Source organism: Taudactylus pleione, unplaced genomic scaffold (genome assembly GCF_031769625.1).
Source record: "Taudactylus pleione unplaced genomic scaffold, aTauple2 ptg000129l, whole genome shotgun sequence".
NCBI lineage: Eukaryota > Metazoa > Chordata > Amphibia > Anura > Myobatrachidae > Taudactylus > Taudactylus pleione.
Window position 1 is genome coordinate 9,457,133 of NW_028284531.1, and position 23,701 is coordinate 9,480,833.

Here is a 23,701-nt window from a genome sequence, read left to right on the forward strand (position 1 = left end):
ACTGAGCAGTAAACATACTTTAGTTTTGCAAAACGAGCACTCATTACAATGTAATCTTGCTTTTAATTCACAGTTGCAGCCCACTAACCTCATTTGCATTAGTTTCCATTAATCATCATCATCATCATCATCTCATCATCTGTCCCCGCGAGTTATATCCCAGGCATTTAGGAGAAGTCTTTCACAGAAGTGAAAGACTGCCCCTGGGGGAAGCTGACACTGCGCATGTGCACGGCGTCAGCTTCCTGGTCTGGCCGGGGCTGCAGGGGGAAAGATTAAAAGAAGTGAAAGTTAAAATAGGTGCTACTAATTTTCTTTATATGTTTTGTTAGGCAATTAATTTGCCTTAAAGGGGAGCTGGCTATTCTACTAGTGAGCAGCCAGCCTGTTAACAATAGCTGATCACTCATAGGGTGCGCTAAATACCATTTGTTCTTTCTTTTAATCATGCTAAACCTGTTTGAACGATATCGTTCAGTGTATGGACCTGAACGATAATTGTTCACAGCCTGAATATGGCTGAGAGACATTATGGATCATTCGGTCTGGTTATCAAACCTGTTCGATCCACACAACTGTTGTTCAGCCAACTTCATTCTGTGAATGGAGATCACCTCCATACATTGTGCAGGTATATTGGTGCTCCAGTTATTGTCCCATTGGCGTGTCGGCTGTACTGTCGTCATTGTATGGACAGCTTAAGTCTATTTCTTGTTGTAGACTGCAAATAAAGGCATTATAACATGTTATATTTATACATAGAGGATATTCATATACCATTTCAAATGCAAAAAGACAAACTTGGTAAGGATATGTATCCTGAACCAGATAGTCACTGGCGCTGAACATGAATATCAGGCGATGCTTCTAGCTTGGGACCTTCTGGAGCTCTAAGTGGCATCATCATGGCCCCTGCAACGTAATGTCATTCTGTGATATGTGGCCTGTATACCCTTTTCCTAAAGTCCTTTTTCAGGGTGTTTAGATGTTGATGATACCTCTCTACAGTAACTGAACTAATCCAATTACACTGCAAGGCTTGTCTAAAAATAGCTGGGTGCTTCGTGTACTACTGATGGAAACCTATACATCAGGTGTACATGTAGGTTTGTAATATGCTGTCTTTCAGATCATATAAATTTGTCCAGGAACTGTATGTATGCGAATGAATGTTTCATTTTTATCAGAACTTAGGGCCTGATTCAGAGCCGCTCGTAAGCGGCCGCTTGTTCGTTCTGACCGATGTTCGCACATCTGCGCATGCGTACGGTTTGTAATACGCATGCGCAAACCAGTCAGTGCGGCCGAAAATCGTTAGTTCGCTAAATAGCGAATGCCTGCTATTTTGAGTGACAAGAGGAGGCGTATGTGGGTGGTAACAGGGGAAGGTGCTTGAAAACGGGGAGTGGAATTCAGAACGCAGGCGTGCTTAAAGGTCAAAACAGGCGTTTTAAGGGTGTGCATAATTAAAACAGCAGCGTCATTGACCACGTCACCTGGTTGTTATATAGTCAGAACTGCTCGCAATATAGTGGTAGGAAAAACCAACCACAAGAATAGCGAGCAGTTCATACGCTGTTCGATGTACTCGATTAATCTAATAAATAGCGGACATGACGTATGGTGCGAGCGGCCAGGGGGCGTATTTTTCAAAATTTCGACCGCAAGTTTTGCTCGCTCGTTCAGACTTAGAGGCGTGAACAGACCGCAATGAGCGAACGGTTCATTTGAATAGCCACCCCTTGTTTTTGAACGAACGACCGCAAATAGCGAGCGGCTCTGAATGAGGTCCTTAATTTGAACCCACCCCCCAAACTTTCAGTTACCTAGTTGTCATTTACAGTTCACAACTAGAAATCCTCAGAAAGACAGCTCGGGAACTACAGGCCAGAGTTAATAAAGATGACATACAGTACTTAAGATAATATTTCCAGACCCACTTCTCCTGGTTTACAGACCTCCCCAAATGTAAGGGCAGACTAAAGGGGCCTGTGGGTTTTGCTTAAGGAAAGTTCTGCTGATTAATTTCTTATCAGAACTTAGCACAACAGGAACTTATACGTGTGGGCTTAGAAGATGTGAGACCAGCGTACACATCTTGTGGGCAGACACAGTGACACTCAACCAGAAGTTTCAGAAAGTTAAAAAAAGCCATAAAATATCCACAAAGAGCTTTCCTAATATTTACATATTTAATAATTACAGTAACAAAAAAAAAAAACAGAGTTCTGAATGCCGGTCAGTGTCCCTCACACAGCACTCAGGAGCCTTTCCTTTCTCTACACAATGACTTTATCAATCATTTTCCCACTTCAACTGTTTGCTATTATATACTGTAGAATCGACATGTAGTTCTCCATCGTGAGGGTATCAGGCCCTGAGGGGTATCCCAGTGAAATCATGCTGGCTTCCCCGAACATCCCCCCTCACCCCCTTACCACTACCCTCTCTCAAGACGTTCAATACCAATGCAGTTAGCATTAATAATGAAACATTTGCCTATCCAGTACTCCTATAATGGAGAAACAGTATGGGGTAGCTAGGGAATTGGAATAGCCAAGAAAACAGAATCTCCCCCAATGCTTAAGGTGAACCCAATTTGTCTTATAGCTGCCGATTGTCAAGTGTATTGCTTTATTACATTGGAGGAGGTTCATGAACAAAAAGACTGTCCTCATGGTTCACCTGTTACCTCACTAACCATTGCTTTTCTAATTCTGCCTCTGACTGCACCATTAACTGCTGGTATCCTCCAAGAGTCCATCATTGGACCCTGCCTCTTCTCCTTTTACACTTCCTTTCTTGGAAACTTCCAATACCAACTTTACGCTGTGGCATTCAAATATAATATTCTCCCCTAACGTCTCTCCTTTCATCCTCTCTTATGTCTGTTCCTACCTCTCTGCCACTGCTTGGATGCCTATCTTTTAAAACATCTCACACTACTGCTGTTTTCACCTTTGTGGCATGTCTGGGATCAGGCCTCTGAGGCCTCCAAGACTCTCATCCACAAACTGATCATCTTCTGCCTTGGCTACTGTAACCTCCTCTCTTACTTCCCCTGAACTCACCTCTCTTCAACCTATCCTAAACTCTAGAAGACATAGACTATTTTGTATGTGACCAACACAAACAAAATGAGAATAATAAACACCTAAAATATTATTGTTTATTTCTATAATGCCACCATATTAGCCCCTATTGGGAATCGAACCCATGCCTGGTGTAAATTTCAAAGTAGATAACTATGATATTGTATCTTTACACTGGACATATATATGTTATATGTGTCTTAGAATATGTGCAACTCTACATACAGGTTGAGTCTCCCATATCGAAATATTCCGAAATACGGAATATTCCGAAATACGGAATAATTTTGGCATGACTGAGATAATGAAACCTTTAATTTTTGATGGTTCAATGTACACAAACTTTGTCTAAGGTACAAATTATTAAAAATATTGTATAAAATTACCTTCAGGCTGTGTGTATTAGGTGTATATGAAACAAAAATTAATTTCATTTCTGTACACAAACTTTGCTTGAGCCACAAAATTATTGAAAATATTGTATAAAATGACCTGCAGGCTGTGTGTATAAGGTATATATAACACATAAATGCATTCTGTGTGTATATTGGGGTCCCATTCTGAAGATATTTCATTATAATATGCAATTATTCCAAAATACGGAATATTCCGTTATCCAAAATGCCCCTGGTCCCAAGCATTTTGGATATGGGAGACTCAACCTGTATAGATATAGAAACACCTTTTTGGTTTGTATGCAAACTTGACACATTTTACGTTTCATTTTTTACTTAGTCTGATCCTGGATTTCATGGCAAATGATCAAACTTAAAAATTGCACAACCTATGCATGGACTGCATCACCCATCAGTAACAGCATATCCTCCAACTGTCCTGACTTAGGCCGGACAGTCCAAATTTGAGGGCCCTGTCCCGCCATCCCACGGGTTGGTTGCAGCAATTAATGGGTGTTTGGATGGGAAAGAAGTGGTGGTACATGGCAGGTTAGCAAAAGTGCTAAGCATGCCCCCAGGGGTGTGGCCAAATGCTCTTTGTGACATGGGGCCTTATTCTGAGTTGCACACTGAAACACACAAAGCACTGTCTACTAGCGGTCCCCCGTCTGTGACTTTCTGCAGATGGCACTATAAAACGTCTTCCCCTGTGTACATCTGTGCTGCCAAATGTGCAAGGACTGTGCCTCCCACTTTTAGTGTCCGTACACGTTGTAATACCGATTAGTGCAACCTTATACGCCACCGTCAGTCACACAATTGAAACTTGCAGCAGCCCTATGCAGGCGCAGATTTACCATGTGACTATGGCCTCCTATTCCTGCGGCTGTGCTTCTGGGATCGCAGCCGCTACAGTGACATGCCTGTGACACTCCCATAACACGCCCACTGAACGTTTTTTTTTCCGTTCATTTCTAGCCACCTGCCAGTCACCGCCCAGGAACACCAGTCACTTTTCCACGACATTTCTGATACCGCCTATCCCACTACTGGGTCACTGCATAAGGAGCACCACTACTGTGGGCTCTGCATAAGGGACACTACCACTACTGGAGGCACTGCATAAGGGGCACCATTACTGTGGGCTCTTCATAAGGGGCACTACCACTACTGGAGTCACTGCTTAAGGGGCACCACTACTTGGGGAATTGCATAAGGGGCACTACTGCTGTGGGCATTGTATAAGGGGCACTACTACTGTCGGCATTATGTGTATTAGGGGCACTACTACTGTGGGAATTGTGTAAAAGGTGCACTACTGTGTGTCATAACATGAATAAGGGACACTACTATGTGGTGTAATGTGAATTAGGGACACTGTGCTGTGTAATGTGGATAAGATTGTGCTACTTTGGCGTAATTTTAATTAGGCATACTATTGTGTGACCACGCCCCTTTCTTTTAAAACCACGACCCCTTTTTTGGGCGCGCCTACGGTGAGCGCTGTCCCTTTATTGAAAAAGTGCTGAGGGAGGGTGAGTTCCACCACTTCTCTAGGACCAGTGACCACTCTAAGCACTGCACTGGTTTATAGTATCCCCCAATGCTTGTCTTTTGGTATAGTTATATGTTGTATGCTCTAAACGCTACTGAAAGTATTAACTTTAATTGACTTTTGTTTTCTTTCATTTATAATATGTTTCAATCTGTGTGTCTGAATGTGCATGGTACATAATAGCTCTGCTCTGTTTACAAGATTTAAGTCTCATCCTACACTGTGAATTTTATAAGTTAGTGTTAAAAACAAAATATAGATTGTTATAATTAAGGGCCTGATTCAGAGATGCATGCAGTGCCCATATTTACGCAGTTGAGTGATGTTTTGCTACTGCGCATACACATAAGTCTAGAAAACCCTTACTGCGCACACGCCAAACCATGTGTGTGATGCCATACGCAAGTGCACACGGTATCGCTAACACTTGAGAAGGGGTTTGCGATCCCTGGGCATATCAGGGAGGAGGTGGAGGTGGCCTAAAGTAATCGCAATAAGGGGCTGTCTCATGGACGTGTTAGGGGAATGTCACAATGCTACAGAGGGAATACATACGAATTACCGCCGGACACAAGTCCGGCGGTTCAAATCCCGACAGCGGCAGGCCGACACGGCTGAAAATCCTGATCGTCCCCAGGTAAGTATCAACTAATCTAACCCCCCCCCCCCTAACCCTAACCCTCCTTAGGGATGCCTAACCCTAACCTTCCCACCAGTGCCTAACCCTAATCCCCCCTCTAAGTGCCTAAACCTAACCCTCCCCGCCCCACGGCTGTCCGCAGTGGAACCCGTCATCACTTTGATCAGGGCGCCGGTCTCCCGGCGTCGGTAAAATGACAGGCGTCTAGAATTAGACGCCTGTCATTTATCCCTCGCCGGGATAAAGCAGTCGGGAAGCCGGCTGTCGGGCTTACGTCCGCCTGCTTCCCGATTGCATACCGCTACAGAGGCCATGTTTAGTTGGATTAGAGGAGAGTAGGTAGAGTAGACACTAGACTACCACAAATGTTGATGTAAGACGATGTTCCGTCAGTGTTGGTGTGTTTACAATCTCCATCGCAAATGCACATATCACACAGCCTGAAAGTGGGCGTCTCACTGCTCATACACTCATCACACTGTCCTGCACAAAAGGCTGAGATTAGCATTTGCCTATTCCCGTACCCTCTATTGCGAGAGCAGCTGTGAGCGCGACTGTATTACCAACAATCTCTGACTCAGGCCCTACAGTACATCCAGTCATCAGGGAATTCCATGGTGGAGAATGTGCTCTACAGCCAATTACGCCTTGTATGTGTGCAGAGCTGGCCCTAACCAAATTAGTGCCCTAGGCATTTGCTTAGTTTGTCTATGACTAGGGCTGGCTCTGTATGTGTGATTGCAAGAGGGTAACCTCTATAGGCTTGTGCACACTGGTGTTCATTTTATGCATTTAACTCACATTATTAAAGCATTTGAAATACGCTTTACTGCCTATAGTCCAATAAAATAATGCAAAAGAATGTAGCTGTTTGTAACAAGAACCATTTAGAAGCATTAACACACTGTAAAATACAATGAATGCTAGTACATTATTCCTAGTACATTAATGAGCATGATCCTCGCGCTGTATTAAAACAATTGCAAAATTCATAAGCTAAAATTAAATTCCTGGGGAGGAACGGTCACAGTACTCAACTACGTTCATCCCCGAGAATCATAGAACAGTAACATTGATATTGGTGGCCGCAAGTTACCGGACGAACGATCTGAATGCTGCCACCTCATACCTATCGCCGCTAATTGAATTGCTTCCATAGTGTGTCTACGTTTTGTGGCTAGTGCTGTTTTAGTGCCCATGTGTAGCCCTAAGATTGCTCTGTAATAGAGGTCACACTATTGATGGTGGTAGGTGAAGATGGTAAATTGTTGGGTTATTGTGCTTGAACAACGTTCATGCTGTGGGGTTCTATACTGCTGCTGAAATGGATTTTGCTAATGATAATAATAATCGGGAACCTTTCGAAGTGCTGTAATCCTGACAGGCTTCCAAGAGTGTGTACTCAGTGCATGTGCCTTATTAACTGCTGTCCGAATTGAAGAAAAAATGGGTGAGGTCTGATGAAATTGCTCATGACAATAACAGCTTTTCCAGATATTACACTGGGAGAAAGCTCCTCAGGAGAGAGGCAGTGATGATGTCACTATTTTAGTAGAAGGGACTCCTATTCACTTCACTTCTAGGTTTCCCTAGCAACATCCTTGATATAAAAATGCCGGTAGGCTTTGCAGAACACATGAATGGTGTCACAGCTAGCGAGCATTGTAATGCTCTAGGTAACTTCACAGGGAATCATTATACAAAGACTCCAGTCTGAGTTGGAGAATGAAATTGCAAAGATTGTGCACAGACCTATGTTTAAATGACTGTAAAGGTGTATACACATGTAACGATTTTAGTAACAACGATTTTCGTTAACGATTTTCATTCAGATTTTCCCTTTAAAAAGTAAACGAAAATCGTTTACAAAAATCGTTGGTTACTAAATTAATGAACGATTTTATAAACGATTTCATGAACGATTTTTTAATCATGCATACAGTGAATGGACATCGTTCATCGTTCATTCTGTACAACACGAACGATTTTCTGAACGAAAATCATTGTGTTGGACAGTCAGAATGGACGATGAACTACAAACGGGAGCTCGCTTGGACGATTATTGTTCATCGTTCACCCCCCAAAAATTAACGTTTTTTTAAACGATTTAACGATAACAACGTCGTTATAGTTAAATCGTTCAAAAAATCGTTACGTGTGTACACACCTTAAGAAGTAGTTCTTACCTAAACAATTCAGATAATCCTTAATATAAATGTACCTGTAACGGCCAAAGAATTTAAGAGTATGAACCCAAGGTTAGCTATTTGTGCTCTCTTGTTACTTACTGTATATGCTCATAAGAACTCCACTGAGCAAAGGTCAGCGGTACAAGTTTTCAGAGTTTAGCCTCCTGATTTTGCTGGATCTCAGACTTACCACAATGTGATCTACTGTATGTACTGAAGCAAAATCACTATGACCATACCTTCCAGCATCCTTGATTGGAAAATCAGGACAAAGCTGATCAGGTTCCTGAGTCACCTAAAACATACCCATTTTGTGATGGTGTATGGATACCCAATTAGGCCACGCTACTTTAGGGTCCATATATACGGATTGCTTATAATATATATACGTGTAACTATTGGTGAAACAGTTCTCAATCATAACAGAATCTCATACTTTCATTTCCCAAGGCCTCCAGATGTATTACTTTTTTATACAGTATGTAGGATAAAAGGATATTAAAGCCATCGGATTTATTTGTGAGGCGACAAACAGAGACTTGGATGGGCTGGGTGATAGTCACAAAAGGTATTTTACTAACCTGCAGAAATACTGAGCATATAAATGCTGATCAATACAAAAAGTGTATGGACCCGCACATCAGGGTGGCTGTATATGTGTCAGCTAATAGGAACTGTGCTTTTCTAGGTAAATGCTTGCTAACTAGGCACACTCAGGGGCATATGTATCAAAGCTTGATGTGAGATAAAATTATGAGTTATATATCACCAACCAATCAGCTTCTAACTTACATTTTGTAAGCTGTGTTTAAGAAATGATAGTTTGGAGCTGATTGGATGGTGATATATATTTCACAATTTTAACTCACATCAAGCTTTGATACATATGCCCCTCAGTCATGCACATTGTATCCTGCTCAAATACAAAAATTACATTTATTGCAGGTTAAAGAATTTAAGTAAAATTCAGGGGGTGGCGTAAGTGTATTTACTGGGGTTTGTGGGATGACTGAGAAACTGATTTTTACACATGCTTGGTGTGGCAGAGAGCAGGCACTTACTCTACATTACTGAACCCTTATATGGGAAAGGACATTGATGGGTGCAGTAATGTGGTGATACGTTCTGATTTCCTCATACAGTACTGAACACTCTCATACTCATTCTCTTATTTTGAGGATAATTTCAACCTAAAACTGAAAATAATGTGTATGTATTTGCTAGAGAAATAAGCACACGTGCATAATTAAATATACTGTAGAGCCAGTTAGTACACAATCTCCATCTATCCAGAAAGTTGGCTAATGACATGTTTTAATTAAAAGTTCTGTAATGTTACAATGAGAATTTAAATGAATTAAGTGACAGCTATAAAAAGAATTAATCATTCCTTTTTTTCTCACATGCAGAAATATAAAGTGCATTGCTGTCTAGTGTTGAGACTTAACGCCTAAGCAAACTAATTACATGTATCATTTATATTCAGGTGCCACATGGCAGATTCCATTTGCATTGGTTCCCAAGGCTAAAACACGTCTAGCATTGCCATATTATTATTTCTGTTGTATAATTAAATATGTATTTGTAGCATTTAATATTGTATTCCTTAGTTTAGTTGCATTCTTCTTATTAAGCTTTTCCTACACAAAATAATAGTCAAACATGTTTCCATCCCCATAGCGATGGAAGGTCACATGCAAGAGATCGGATTTTCCAGATTAGTTCCTCAGTCGAGAACCGGAAATAAAGGACTATTTGATAGCCTCAAAGGAACTTAATCTAGTGTGCTGTGAGTGTCCAAATATTCTCTGTAAAGCGCTGCGGAATATGTGTGCGCTATATAAATAACTGGTAATAATAATAATAATAATAATAATAATAATAATAATAGTGTGCTGTGAGGGGTTGTCCAATCCAAATTATTTTTTTATACTTGTCAGTGGGGAGCAGTTATGTAAATATAAAAATATATACTTGCAGACATCGGTCTTCAATAACTTTTCGGCTTATATTTGCTGCAGCCAACCTGTAATGGAGGAATATAGCAAATTATTAAGGCCATCTTTATAGGCCTGATTCTGAGTCGCATGCAGTGTCGATATTCACGCAAATGGTCAATGTTTTTCAACTGCGCAGGTATAAAAGTCGCACAGCTCATGCATCCCATGGTGTGTACTCGCAGAGGCGCAGTGGCGATTGGGATGTATTGGAAATGTATTGCGTATTCCTGGGCGGTGACTAGGAGATGCTATTTAGATGCACAGAGATCCACTGTCTTATGGGCATGCTAAGGTAGTTTAGTGGGTGTGTCGCATAACTGCTGGTAAAATGAAACAATCGCTTACATTGGAGGCCATACTCCGGCGGAGACTTTGCACCTAGCATGGGCCTGGTGCAAGTTTTGATTGTGCAACTGATGCAGGGTTGCCGACACTTGGCTCCCTCCTTCCGAGAGGGAGCTGTCTGGCAACCATGTGGCCGGCGTGTCGCTGCGAAAAGAGGGCGTGGCCTGGAGCGCACCGCGTCATTGCTTCACAATGCCGAGATAATGGTATTGTGAAGCAGGGGGCGGGGCTACGATGACGTGATTCAGCGCGAATTACGTCACTGCCCCCCCCCCCACCCCAGCCGGGGTTTATACAGCCGGCTCGCTGGGGCCGGGAGGCTTGCCTCCCTTTCCGGGGGGGCCGGGAGCGGCTCCCGATTTTCGGGAGGCTCCCGGCCGAATCGGGAGGGTAGGCAAATATGAACTGATGGATGTGTCTAAAGAGGCACTAAGCGGGATTGTTGCTTCTAAAGACACACCAAGTGGGCATCTCAGCGCGCATGTACTCCAGAGGAAGGGCTGAAGTGCTGCTTGCTTTTGTGGCATTATATAAGTACATGCTACTGTATAATGCGGGACAACAATTTTGAATATTGGGAGAGAAAAACAAATGTTCAAATGGGTGATGGGGTAAGGAATGCTTCAGTGATGTCACTTGTTTCTAGTAACGTGATTGGCTGCATTCCCATAAACATTGATTCAGCTCACAAGATGGCTCTTCCACTGTGCAGGTGACGGTTCAACTATAATTGCTTCTGTTTTCATGTGATCTATTTCTTGTAGAGGAGGCTGAACATGCTGACACAGATGTGTTTGCCCAGGCTTTAGTTTTATGTGTTACATTTCACAGGGCCAGTACCATCCATATTGTGAGCATGTTGAGTTCACCTGTGAAATGTGAAAGTGACATGATAGAGGCAGTTGTAGAGCCCATTTTTCCTGGAATTGGCAGAGAACATTTACGTGAGAATTATATTCTCTGGCATTACTTGAACTCGGTTTATACTGTGATCTGCACTTTTATCAGTGATCAAAAGCAAGGGACTGGGTAACTGTACTGTTCATGTAGCATACTTCAATTGTTAAGGTTTTTACGCTTTAAATCTATAAACATCTTATGATCTCCCCCCTCCCAATTTCTCTGTCGCTCTCTCTCTCTTTTCTCCACCTCACTCTCCCACTCTCTCTCATCCTTTTTATCTCTCTCACTCTTCCCTTCTCTCTCTCTTTCCCACTCTCCCTCCTTCTCTCATTCTCTTCCTACCTCTCTCTTTACCCTTCCCATCCTCTCGGTCTTCCTTCCCTCTCTCTACCTCCTTCTCTCTCTCACCCCTGTTTGTATGAAGATGAAAATGTCTGTGTATCCTATGTGTTAAAGACTACCTATAACCTACCCGCAGATACCCCATCTGTGGCTCAAGCTTTGTCTTGTTGTGACGGTCTGTCCACACTCCACAGCTATAAGTCCAGATGCTTCAGCATAGGATAGGATCATTTATGAAAGTAGGTGAAGTCCTTTTAGTTGAACAGTGTGGTGTAAATAATACCCCTTTTACACCGGAGCTAAAACCCGGGTTATTGCTGGGTTAACCCGGGCAGCTCCCTGGTGTAAAAGGGGAGAGGGTTGGATCGCCGGGTCGAGTGACTCGGCAATCCAACCCAGGTAACTAGCAGGGTTTAACACGGGCGTAGCCCGTGAAACCCTGCTGTGAAAACAGCCCACTCCGGGTCACGATGACCTGGAATGCGCTGCTAGCCGGCCAATTGGTCCGGCTTCAGTGGCGCTTGGAGATTACATCATCTCCAAGCGACCACTTTCACTCCAGAAAGGCCGGGTCTATGCAGAATACCCCGAGTCGGCGTCGGCAAAATTCCAGGTATGATGCGGATAGGAACTTTGTTCCAACTCCAGGTCAGACCCGGAATTTAGGTGGAAAAGAGGTATTAGTCTTTTTTTTCTAAATCAAGTATATTTTTTTCACTTTGACGCTTCAAATCACAGAAAAACTATTTCAAATTGTAACTTAGACCAGACAAAAATAAAAGTAAGTCACCGTATCAGTTAATACAAAATACATACAGTGCAGTAAACATTGCATGGTATGACAGCCGTCCAAGCAGCAAACTGTCCCAAGGTGAGGGCACAATAGCGGGCACAATAGCGGGAGAAATGCAATATATCAGTGGTTCTCAAACTTGGTCCTCAGGACCCCACTCCGGTCACGTTTTCCAGGTCACCCAGCAGGTGCACAGGTGTAGTCAATACTCACTAACACATTTTAATAGAGCCACAGGTGGAGCTAATTATGTCACTTGTGCTTCTGAAAGGAGACCTGGAAAACATGCACTGTTTGGGGTTCTGAGGACCGAGTTTGCGAACCTGTGCAATATATTATAATGTAGCTGCAGTGAAACCAGAAAAGTGCTGGAGAGAGAGTCCCCAAGTCAGTGTCCCCTTTGGGTTTTAATAACAGAAACTGTCACGGGAAAACTGTGAGTTAAGAGTGGAGTAAAGGACAAAAACAGCCTTTCGATCTTCCAGAGAGAGAGCAACAACTTCTTAACTGGAGAGACAGAAATACAAAGGGATGAGTCCCTGAACTGGGCATGTAGAGCATGGCACAAAAAAAGCTAACGAAAATAGGTTGAGCTAGGAGTACGCAAATACCTCTTTTAGAATACATTTGTAGTGCCCCTGCAGTGTGGGGTGGGTGAGGGCAGGAGCAAAGGTTATATTACCTGCAAGGAAACATTCAGTCAGGGGAGCCAGCAGGACTCTCACCTTCCTCATACTGTAGTCATTCTGCATCGGCAGAGCCTAGCTGCTTCTCTCGGGAATAGGAAAAATGGGATGCTACCAACTTGTAATGTAGTAGCTGCAGTTTTACTTCAGGTGCGTCTTTAGCCATTTTCCATTATTAAATGACCCCTCCATTAGTATTACAGTGCAGTCATTTCCTTGGGAAACACATGTCCCCCCTGCATTGATCTTTATTACCAGTCAGAGAGACCTGGACATTCCCTATGGCACCAAATAAAGACCTACTCATAGCACACTAGGCCTAACCAGGAAACAATCCAGCATCGGTCTTCAGTAAAGGTATAAACTAAGCTACTTGCAGGTGGGCTATTTAATTACTAATAATATTATCCTACTGACAAATGACACAAGCAGTCAGATCTGTCATTGGCTACACAGGTTACTTTTGCACAATAATCAATTAGCAAATAGAAGCTCAAGGATATTTAGTGAATTCCTACAAACAGCTGGTGGTTGTTTATGAAAAGACTATCAGTAATAAATTAGCAAAATTTGGGTGGGGCGAGTAATTATTGTCATTGAGCCATATGGGTTTGCTGGTCAAGATAGTCCTGTGTAAAATTTTGGCTATGTGGGGTTATATATGTATTCCGGTCAGCTGGGACTTTGGGCCTGATTCAGAGCCGGTCGCTATTTGCGCTCGCTCGTCCAGAAAATAGGGGTGGCTATTCAAATGAACCGTTCGCTGTTTGCGGTCTGTTCACGCCTCTAGGTCTGAACGAGCGAACAAAACTTGCGGTCGTTTTTTGGGAAACTACGCCCCCTGGCCGCTCGCATCCTACGTCATGTCCGCTATTTATTAGATTAATCGAGTACATCGAACAGGGTATGAGCTGCTCGCTATTCTTGTGGTTGGTTTTTGCTACCACAATTTTGCGAGCAGTTCTGGCTATAAAATAACCCAGTGACGTGGTCAATGACGCTGCTGTTTTAAATATGCACACCCATAAAACGCCCGTTTTGACCTTTAAGCACGCCTGCGATCGGATCTCCACTCCCCGTTTTCAAGCACCTTCCCCTGTTACCACCCACATAGCCTCATCCTGTCACTCAAATTAGCAGGCATTCGCTATTTTGCGAGCACATGAATTTCGGCCACAGGGTTCTGTTTGAAATGTGTACTGAGGAGCTGAGAGGATATGATATTATCATGTTGTCCATATTTTCTCTCCAAAACACAGGCTTTATAATCTATTATATCCATTAGTGGGTTTATGTGCTCAATAGCCCATCGTACCAGGGACCCCAAGGCAGTGCTTGTGAAATGTTGCTATACCCATTGTGCTTATTTATAAATATGTACTAGAGTGATGGGACGTGACACATCTAGTGCTGCATATTGTCCTTTTACTTGGGCAGCACGGTTCTACCAGAAAGAACATGTGAACACAATGTATAGCATGTGTCCATGTGGCTGAGAAGCCCAGGATTTATGTTAGTGGCATCTCAGATACTTCATAGTTGCAGTGATGGATCTATGTCGAGATGTCCTTATATAAATCTGGATTAATGCAATAGAAGAATTAACCAGTGTTTTCCTTTCACTTCCAGAGGTATGTGGAGAACTCCAATATCATGGCCTGTTACAATGAGCTTATTCAGTTAGAATATGGAGAAGTACGTGCACAATTTAAATTAAGGTAAGATTATAAAGTGTATTGTCAATCATCTTGCAGGCCCGCTTCATAAAATATGGAGTAGACAACTGGTACAAATGAAAGTTCTAATGTGGCATGTGGCCTAATCTGTATATAATTAATACAAACTGGTAACATGGATCCTCTGCTCTCACCGACAACATCATTAATGTTATTCTAACTACTTCACGCTGTACTGTCTATGAAAACCATGGAATGTTATTGCAATAGGGCAGAACAGGTGTTGTAATGGTTAGCATTACTGTCTCACAGCACTGAGGTCTTGGTTTTGATTCCCACCACAGCCCTAACTGTGTGGAGTTTATATATTCTCCCTGTGCTTGCGTGGGTTTCCTCTGGGTATTCCCATTACCTAGGTTTAGAAGAGGAGAGAAAAAAAAAAAAAAAAAAAAGAAAAGACTCCTATCAGGGCACACTCCTGTGCTGTATTGATGGCTACAAAATTAGTATTGGAGAAATAGGACAAACTGATTACATCTAAGTGAGATCATAATCATATGTGAAATTTACATTAATGTCTCAATTAGCAGACAGACCACCATATATTTACCCATTTAATATATCTGAAATAGATGTATTGATGTTGATATTAAAACTAAAGTTTATTAAATTCTTAAAATGAAACATAGACACTCAAAATCAACTTATTATACAAAGACAGCATAGACAAATAAGAACATTAATAGTGTATGATACACTATATCTATTAACAGTGATCCACTATATCCAGGTCTATTTGACAGTACTGGAAGTATAGTTATAAATATTTGCTAATGATATACACAATTGAAATCGACAATTCATCGAAATGCCACCCTAAATAGTACACATGCGATACTTCACTAATCACAGAAACCATGCATATGGTGCTGGGGGTATAGTTACAAATATATGCACAATTGGAATAGATAATTCATCAAAGTACCACCCTACCTAGTACACATATTAAGATGCAATATTTCAATGATCACAGGAAACATACATATGGTATGTCTAGTAAAAGTAGTCCCTCAATAATCCACCGGAACCAGTGAAAAAATAATACATAGGATGAGCCCACCACAGCCTTCTAATGTGATATTAGTTAATAAAGGTGTAATGTACTGTTATCTAGGGTAGGATATTCTAAGGTTGAGTGGATCCACCTGTATATTTAGATATACAAATAACATATAAATATAAAAAACATGTATCACAATTGATATACAAATACAAAACTAAAGGCGAAATAATAAACAAATACATACAACATGCAAAAGGTATAATGATACCACAATATTAAAATGCTGAACACCACGGATACCACCTATATATATAATATGGAGGTTATTAGAGGCGTCCCTCTATTCCGATCTGGGAGAGTACATATGGTACTAAATATTTTCCTGATATAGATACATGTATAGAGTGGTGTGCTTATATGCCCAGGATCTGCTGTTGCCTGTCTTAGATATTAGAGGACAGGGAATGAGAGTCCCAGGAACTGGCACCAGAAATTAGAAAGCTGCTTCTGCTGTTACAGCCCAGTCTCACCAGTATCCCTGTTGCCGTACAGCAGCGCAGGGAATCCAGGCAGCTGGCTATAATGAGAGAGCAGGAAAAAGTAGAAGGAAGAAAGTACCTGCCAATATTGTCTCCCTTCTGTATGATCGTCCGTGGTGCAGGGGTCCAGAGTACGCACTGTGGAGCCCACCAGCAGGCTGTCTGACACGTGTTTCGCAGGGGCTTTATCAAAGGAATATCTAATATCTAAGACAGGCAACAGCAGATCCTGGGCATATAAGCACACCACTCTATACATGTATCTATATCAGGAAAATATTTAGTACCATATGTACTCTCCCAGATCGGAATAGAGGGACGCCTCTAATAACCTCCATATTATATATATAGGTGGTATCCGTGGTGTTCAGCATTTTAATATTGTGGTATCATTATACCTTTTGCATGTTGTATGTATTTGTTTATTATTTCGCCTTTAGTTTTGTATTTGTATATCAATTGTGATACATGTTTTTTATATTTATATGTTATTTGTATATCTAAATATACAGGTGGATCCACTCAACCTTAGAATATCCTACCCTAGATAACAGTACATTACACCTTTATTAACTAATATCACATTAGAAGGCTGTGGTGGGCTCATCCTATGTATTATTTTTTCACTGGTTCCGGTGGATTATTGAGGGACTACTTTTACTAGACATACCATATGTATGTTTCCTGTGATCATTGAAATATTGCATCTTAATATGTGTACTAGGTAGGGTGGTACTTTGATGAATTATCTATTCCAATTGTGCATATATTTGTAACTATACCCCCAGCACCATATGCATGGTTTCTGTGATTAGTGAAGTATCGCATGTGTACTATTTAGGGTGGCATTTCGATGAATTGTCGATTTCAATTGTGTATATCATTAGCAAATATTTATAACTATACTTCCAGTACTGTCAAATAGACCTGGATATAGTGGATCACTGTTAATAGATATAGTGTATCATACACTATTAATGTTCTTATTTGTCTATGCTGTCTTTGTATAATAAGTTGATTTTGAGTGTCTATGTTTCATTTTAAGAATTTAATAAACTTTAGTTTTAATATCAACATCAATACATCTATTTCAGATATATTAAATGGGTAAATATATGGTGGTCTGTCTGCTAATTGAGACATTAATGTAAATTTCACATATGATTATGATCTCACTTAGATGTAATCAGTTTGTCCTATTTCTCCAATACTAATTTTGTAGCCATCAATACAGCACAGGAGTGTGCCCTGATAGGAGTCTTTTCTTTTTTTTTTCTCTCCTCTTCTAAACCTTGATAATATTTACTCCTGGGATGCACCTCCAGTTTTGGAAATATACCTAGATACGTGTATCCAATAAATCTATAATTAGATCGTTAGAATTAACTGTTTTCCTGTGCAATCAATCTTCTTCCCCTTTTCCTGTATGACAATATTCCCATTACCTCCCAGAATCCAAAAATATACTGGTAGGGTAAATGTTAAATAACTGGTAATAAATAAATAAATACATGTTAAGCTGAACAACTCACGCCAAAGTCTTCCCCTTGTGGCTCGTCCTACACTACATATAAACCTGCATTTTATCATGATCATATCTGTGCGTATCTGCCCATCGGTTTTAAACACAAGTACTCCCCAGGCAACAGCAGCTATTGTACACCTAGGTAATTACCTGTCACACGCTGGATAGGGAGATGAAGGGAACTACAATAGTCTTTCTGCCTGGATTACCATGGCATTCATTTATGAAGCTCATTGAATGTGTACTACGAAGTGTCTTGATTTTGTACTAGTGCACCAACAAGATATGTGCTAGGTGTAAAGAGAGGCGGAAAACCTGGAAGGGGCGCACTGTGCATGCCTCATCATCAAGTCAAGCCCAACTCTTACCACCTTTTTTTTTTTTTTTTTAAATGGAGCTTTTTATTACATTGGGCAGAGCGTGCTTCTCCATCGCAGGGCAACATAAAGGCACAAAGTGCAATTCACTAAAAGTATAAGACGAGAACCAAAGCAGTCCAACTCTGCACTTCTGACTGAGAATGGCCATGTGCCCCTTAAAATATGCCCTCTGCACCCCTTTATTTCATTTCAATGAACTGGCTCCACAAACATGAAATGTAATGTTTGCACTGCTTAGCCAGACTAGGTAGTGCACTACACCTATTTCTTATTTGATTGATTTAGCTGGCGCAGACTTCTATGCTTCTGAAGGTGTCCATACATCTGCGACAGATCGCTGCGATGCAGGGATGCGATTGGAAATTTCCGATCACCCATTGGAAATTTCCGATCACCCACCATCCCACCATTGATGGATCGATGACATTTGACATGTTAAATGTCCGCGATTTGACAATTGCGATCATTTTTTGATCGCAATCGTCAAATCGACAAAACCCAACATGTTGGATTTCTGCGATCCTGCCATGCCGGGTTGCAGCATCGCGGGATCACGGCAATCCGTCGCAGATGTATGGGGCCCATAAGACTGCTGTCATTTTGCTATGATATCCCATGCGTGGTTGCAGAAATTGGACCAACAAAAGGACAATACCTGATTTTGCGCTGTGCCCTTGCCATTTTGGCTTCATATAAAACTTCCATTTTGCTTTTTGTATTTTTTTTGTATTTATATCAAATTTGTGTTCTTACTATGAGATGAATAAGCCATAACAGATATGACAAAAAAATAAGACAACAGAGATACTTCATGTGTGAAAAAGTAATTACAACCCATGAACCAGTAGCGTATAGAACCACATTTACTAGCTACAGTAGCAATAAGCTCAAGTTCTAATTTTCTGGACAAGTTTATTAGTCCTGTAGGCCTACATCATTTTTGAGGAATTGTGGCTCACTCCTTCTTACAACAACGCTTCAGTTTATTGATGTCCAAGAGCATCTGTTCTAGCAAAGTTCTCTTCTAATCCTGCTGCAACATCAAAATACGGTTGAGGTCTGGGGATTTATTTACGAAGTGTTGGTTTGTAAAATCTGACACTACTGTTCGTATGCACGATATTAAAAGGGCAGTGCTTTTACTAGCATGTCTTACTAGTAAAAGCACTGCTCTTTTAAATATTGAGCATAAACACGAACAGTAGTGTCGGATTTTACAAACTGACACTTCGTAAATAGACCCCCTGGCCAATCCAAAAACTTGATTCTTTTCTTTTTTAGATGTTAATTTATAGATTTGCTTGTGTGCTTATATTTATTGTCCTGCTGTATGATCAAATTACGACCAAGGTCCTGTTGCCGGACAGATGGCTTTACATTTCTCTCAAAAATGCATGGTAGACTCAATGATTGCATGGCACCCTGGTCCGATTACTGGAAATCATCCATCTACTATCATGTTTGAATGATGGACTTCTAATTGTTTCCTTTCCTGACTTGTGAGCTGCAGCAGTTGCTTCTCCGAGATTTATATGTCTCTTCTCCTAGGCACAGTGCTGGCAGAATCCTGAATGCTCCACACAAATTGCCAAAACTTCTACTTTTCTATTGAGATACACTTCCTGGCTATCAGTTAATGAAATGCACTTGATTTGCAGCACCTGGATTAAATTACTTTCTTTATGGATGCAGAAGATGTGTTCTTACATTTTAATTTTTAACACATCTTGCCCACATGTTGGCTTATATTTATTTTGTTAAATAAGTGAAAGTAAAAAGGTGATTTTTTTTTCACTTGAGATTAGATATACATGTACATATATAGATTTAGGGCTCTATTTATTAACATTATTTTTACTAAAATAAAGTGAAAAGGGGTGTTTTCACACCTTTTTCACATTATTTTAGTTTCACCTAAATTTACTAAAGGGCAATTGGAGTAGAATTCATAAAATTCTACTCCAAGCCCTAATTATCACATATTGGGCGGGATGCATGACGCATCGCACTGCATTCCGCCAGCCATTGCATGCATGCCGGCGTTGCATGAAGATCCCCGCAAAGGACTGCTCTGTCGGTAAGAGCAGCCCTTTGCGATGGAGGTACTTTCCAGGTCTATGACCCAGAAGCGTCCTGCGGGGGGTTCTGGGAGGGATCCAATTGGATCCCTCTATCAGCACTCTGCGGAAAGAAGCCCATAGGCTTCTATGGGTAACGCCGTCTGGAAGATGGCGTTACCCACCACAACTAAGTCCCGGATTGCACTCCGAGGCTTAGTGCATATGAGAAATGTGGTCAAACCCGCATTTTCAGGGTTTGACCGCATTTCCCCCTTCCTGCATCTCGCCCACTTTTAGTAAACAGATTGCATTTCCCATAATTGTAATGGGAAATGCGATCTACCTGAGATGTACTAAAAATAAAATGTGAAAAATTACCGGGGGAAGCCCTGTGATAATAACGCCACCTGGAGGTGGCGTTATCCAGGCTTTCCCCCGGTTACCGGACTCATGCTCTGCTCTAACAGGCAGAGCAGAGCCCAGAGCCAGCCCCAGTGATCAGCTGTGTGGTCTAAACAGAACACACTCTGATGACTGCTAAAAAAAAAAATAGTAAGAAATAAAACTTACCTGAGTCCAGGGCCAGTGATCGGTGCGCCGGTGATGTCCTCCCTCCGGTCAGCTGGTCTCATGGCTCCTGCACTGTGACCCTTGTCAGCTGCTACATTAAACAGCTGAACAGGGTCACAGTGCAGGATGGGAGACCAGCTGACCGGAGCCCCGGGGGGAGGGCATCACCGGGTAGCGGCGGCCGGTCGGCACATTAGCAGAACTTTGTCACTATATTTTTTCTGAAAAATACAGTGATAAGGCTGCGGAGGGGATTCGCAGGGACAGAGCTTTATCGCAAGCTCTGTCCCTGCAAGGGATTTTTCATAAATCCCTGTGATATTGCCTGAGGGGGTCATTCAGACCCGCTCGTGAGCGGCAGTACGCTCACAAGCGGGTCGATGTTCCCCCACTGCGCATGCGCACGACGGAGGGAGCTCCGTCGTGCGCATGCGCGAGACCCGGCGAGCAACGGGCTCTCCATCGCTCCGGGTCTCGCACCAAAGGGGGCATGCTGTCGATGTTGATTGACAGCACGCCCCCTTTGGTGGGCGTGCCGGGGGCGTGCCTGCCAGACGGAGGCGTTCCCATGGGAAAGGCTACCGTCTCAAGCCGGCCCCACTGACATCACTAGTGATGTCAGTGGGAGTGATTTTGGCTCTGATAGAGCCAAAATCACTCCAGGGCTTGCGGCAGGGAGACCCTACCGCAGGGTCTCTGTCGCAAGCCCGATGGTCGCGATGGTCAAAACCATCGCGACCATCATCATGGACGCTCGCTATAGCTGTGGGTGGTAATCCACAGCTATGCGAGTGTCCATGAGGACACTCCAAAAAAAGGTAGCAGGGCCCTGATTCAGAGCGAGCGCTCTGAATCAGGCCCTGAATTCGCAATGCAAATTCAGTCGGAAATATCACACTACAATCTGCATTTTAATGCGGATTGTAATAAATAGAGCCCTAGAAGCACATGATTGTACAATACATTATAAAAAGACAGATATTATTTGACATGACTATGGGGCCCATTTATCATAGTGTATTTGAGGTAAAATCTCCGAAAACACCCGTTTACGGGGGCGTGCCTCAAATACTAAGTATCCCCGGATGTATTAAGGAGGGACCACAGCAGATATCTCTGATACCTGCTGTGATCCCTCCATTGCCGCTGGCAGCCGCTTCCCCCAATGCTGTAAAATTCACCAATATCCGGAATGCGATGCATTCCAGATATTGGCCAGCGCAGCTAACGCCATCTGAAGATGACGTTAGCCGCTGTAGCCTATGGGCTACACCGTGCACTATTAGTCAGCAAAGGGATCCGCCAGAACCCTCCATGGCTAAGGGCCATATTAAATTTGGAGCAAAAAGCCGTTTTCACGTGTTTTTGGCGAAAACTTTTCGCCGATTACGTCATTTTCGCCTGTTTTGATTTCACTCTGTTTTCAATTTGAAAGACTTTCCGCCTAGGCGGAAAGTCAATGCAATGTAATAGGCGAAAACATTTCACCTATGAATAGCAGGCGGAAAAAAGTGCAGAATTGGGGTTTTTGGGTGCAACCTTGCGGGAACCCCCGTGCAGCCTTCAGACAGTCCCCCAAAGGTAAACTGTGTCAAAAAAAATGTAAAAAAAGACTTAAGAACACCCAAAAAAAAATCACTTTGAATTTGGGGACAAAACCAAAAAAATGTTGGGGGACAAAGTTAAAAACCTAGCGAACTTGACTCTGGGGGAGTCCCCAAGTATGTCCCAGGTGTTTTTTTCATTGCAGATGCTTGCGGCAGGTGGATTTTTCATGATTTTTTAAATTTCACTTTAACAACTTTAAAATATGCTGAGCCCCATTTTCAAGTACCACAAATTTGCTGGGATAAGTTATTTTCTGCAAAAACCCTCCTGAATACTGGCCCTCATTCAGAGCCGTACGCTCTGAGCAGAGCGCACGCTCTGAATGAGGGCCGGGCTCCATTTTCATGGAGCGTCCTCCTGGACGCTCGTATAGCTGTGGGTCACCACCCACAGGCTATACGAGCGTGCATTGTGATGGTCGCGATGGTCGAGACCATCGCGACCATCGAATTTGCGAGCCGGAGCCTGCGGTTGAGGTTTTCAACCGCAAGCTCCGGAGTGATTTTGGCTCTATCAGAGCCAAAATCACTCCCACTGACATCACTAGTGATGTCAGTGGGCCGGCTTCTAACGGGAGGCGTTCCCGTGGGAACGCCCCCGTCAGGGAGGCACGCCCCCGGCACGCCCACCAAAGGGGGCGTGCTGTCAATCAACATTGACAGCACGCCCCCTTTGATCGGACACAACGAGCGAAGGACCTTCCTTCGCTCGTCGCGTCTGGCGCATGCGCACGACGGAGCTCCCTCCGTCGTGCGCATGCTCAGTCCATAACATCGACCCACTTGCGAGCGGACAGCCGCTCGCGAGTGGGTCTGAATCAGGCCCACTATTCTTCACCACTTATACAAAAACGCTATATAGCAGCTATTGAGCCCGTTTAAAAACACAAAATACCTTCAGAAAGCCAAATCGGGGGGTACGATAGGGAACCCCCATGTCAGAGCATCTTTTGGGGGGTGTCAGGCTGATTTCCCCAAAACTGACAGTACTTTCCGCTTATTTAAGTGTCGCCGCGTCCTGTTTTCGCCTACTTTCAAATTGAATACAGCGATACGCAGACATGCGCGCGATACTTTTCCGCCTGCAAAACACGCGATGTAGGTGAAAAGTCCGGGAGGCAAAAAAGTATCGCGGCCCAGCTCAAATTGAATACGGGCCTATGGTGGATGTGCATGTGCAGTCCACAGAACTGTGCATACACACCACCCCCTGCACTGGCCGGCAGCTCTCTGGAGACATCGCAGGGACGGGTTCCTTTCGGAGCCTGTGTCCCTGCATGTCCTGGATGATACATCCGGCCGATAGGATCGGTTTTTGCAATGCAATCAGGCGCGTTACTG

At 42.7% G+C, this 23,701-nt stretch overlaps 1 protein-coding gene across 3 annotated transcripts in view; it reads left to right on the forward strand.

Annotated features, from left to right (window-relative positions):
• Positions 1–23,701, forward strand: part of PDE8A (phosphodiesterase 8A) — a 391,617-nt gene that overhangs the window by 281,961 nt on the left and 85,955 nt on the right. For all 3 annotated transcript variants that reach the window (XM_088472833.1, XM_088472831.1, XM_088472832.1), the window contains exon 6: positions 14,570–14,658. In XM_088472833.1, the coding sequence (XP_088328959.1) occupies positions 14,570–14,658 (89 nt within the window). The remainder of the gene's footprint in view (positions 1–14,569; positions 14,659–23,701) is intronic.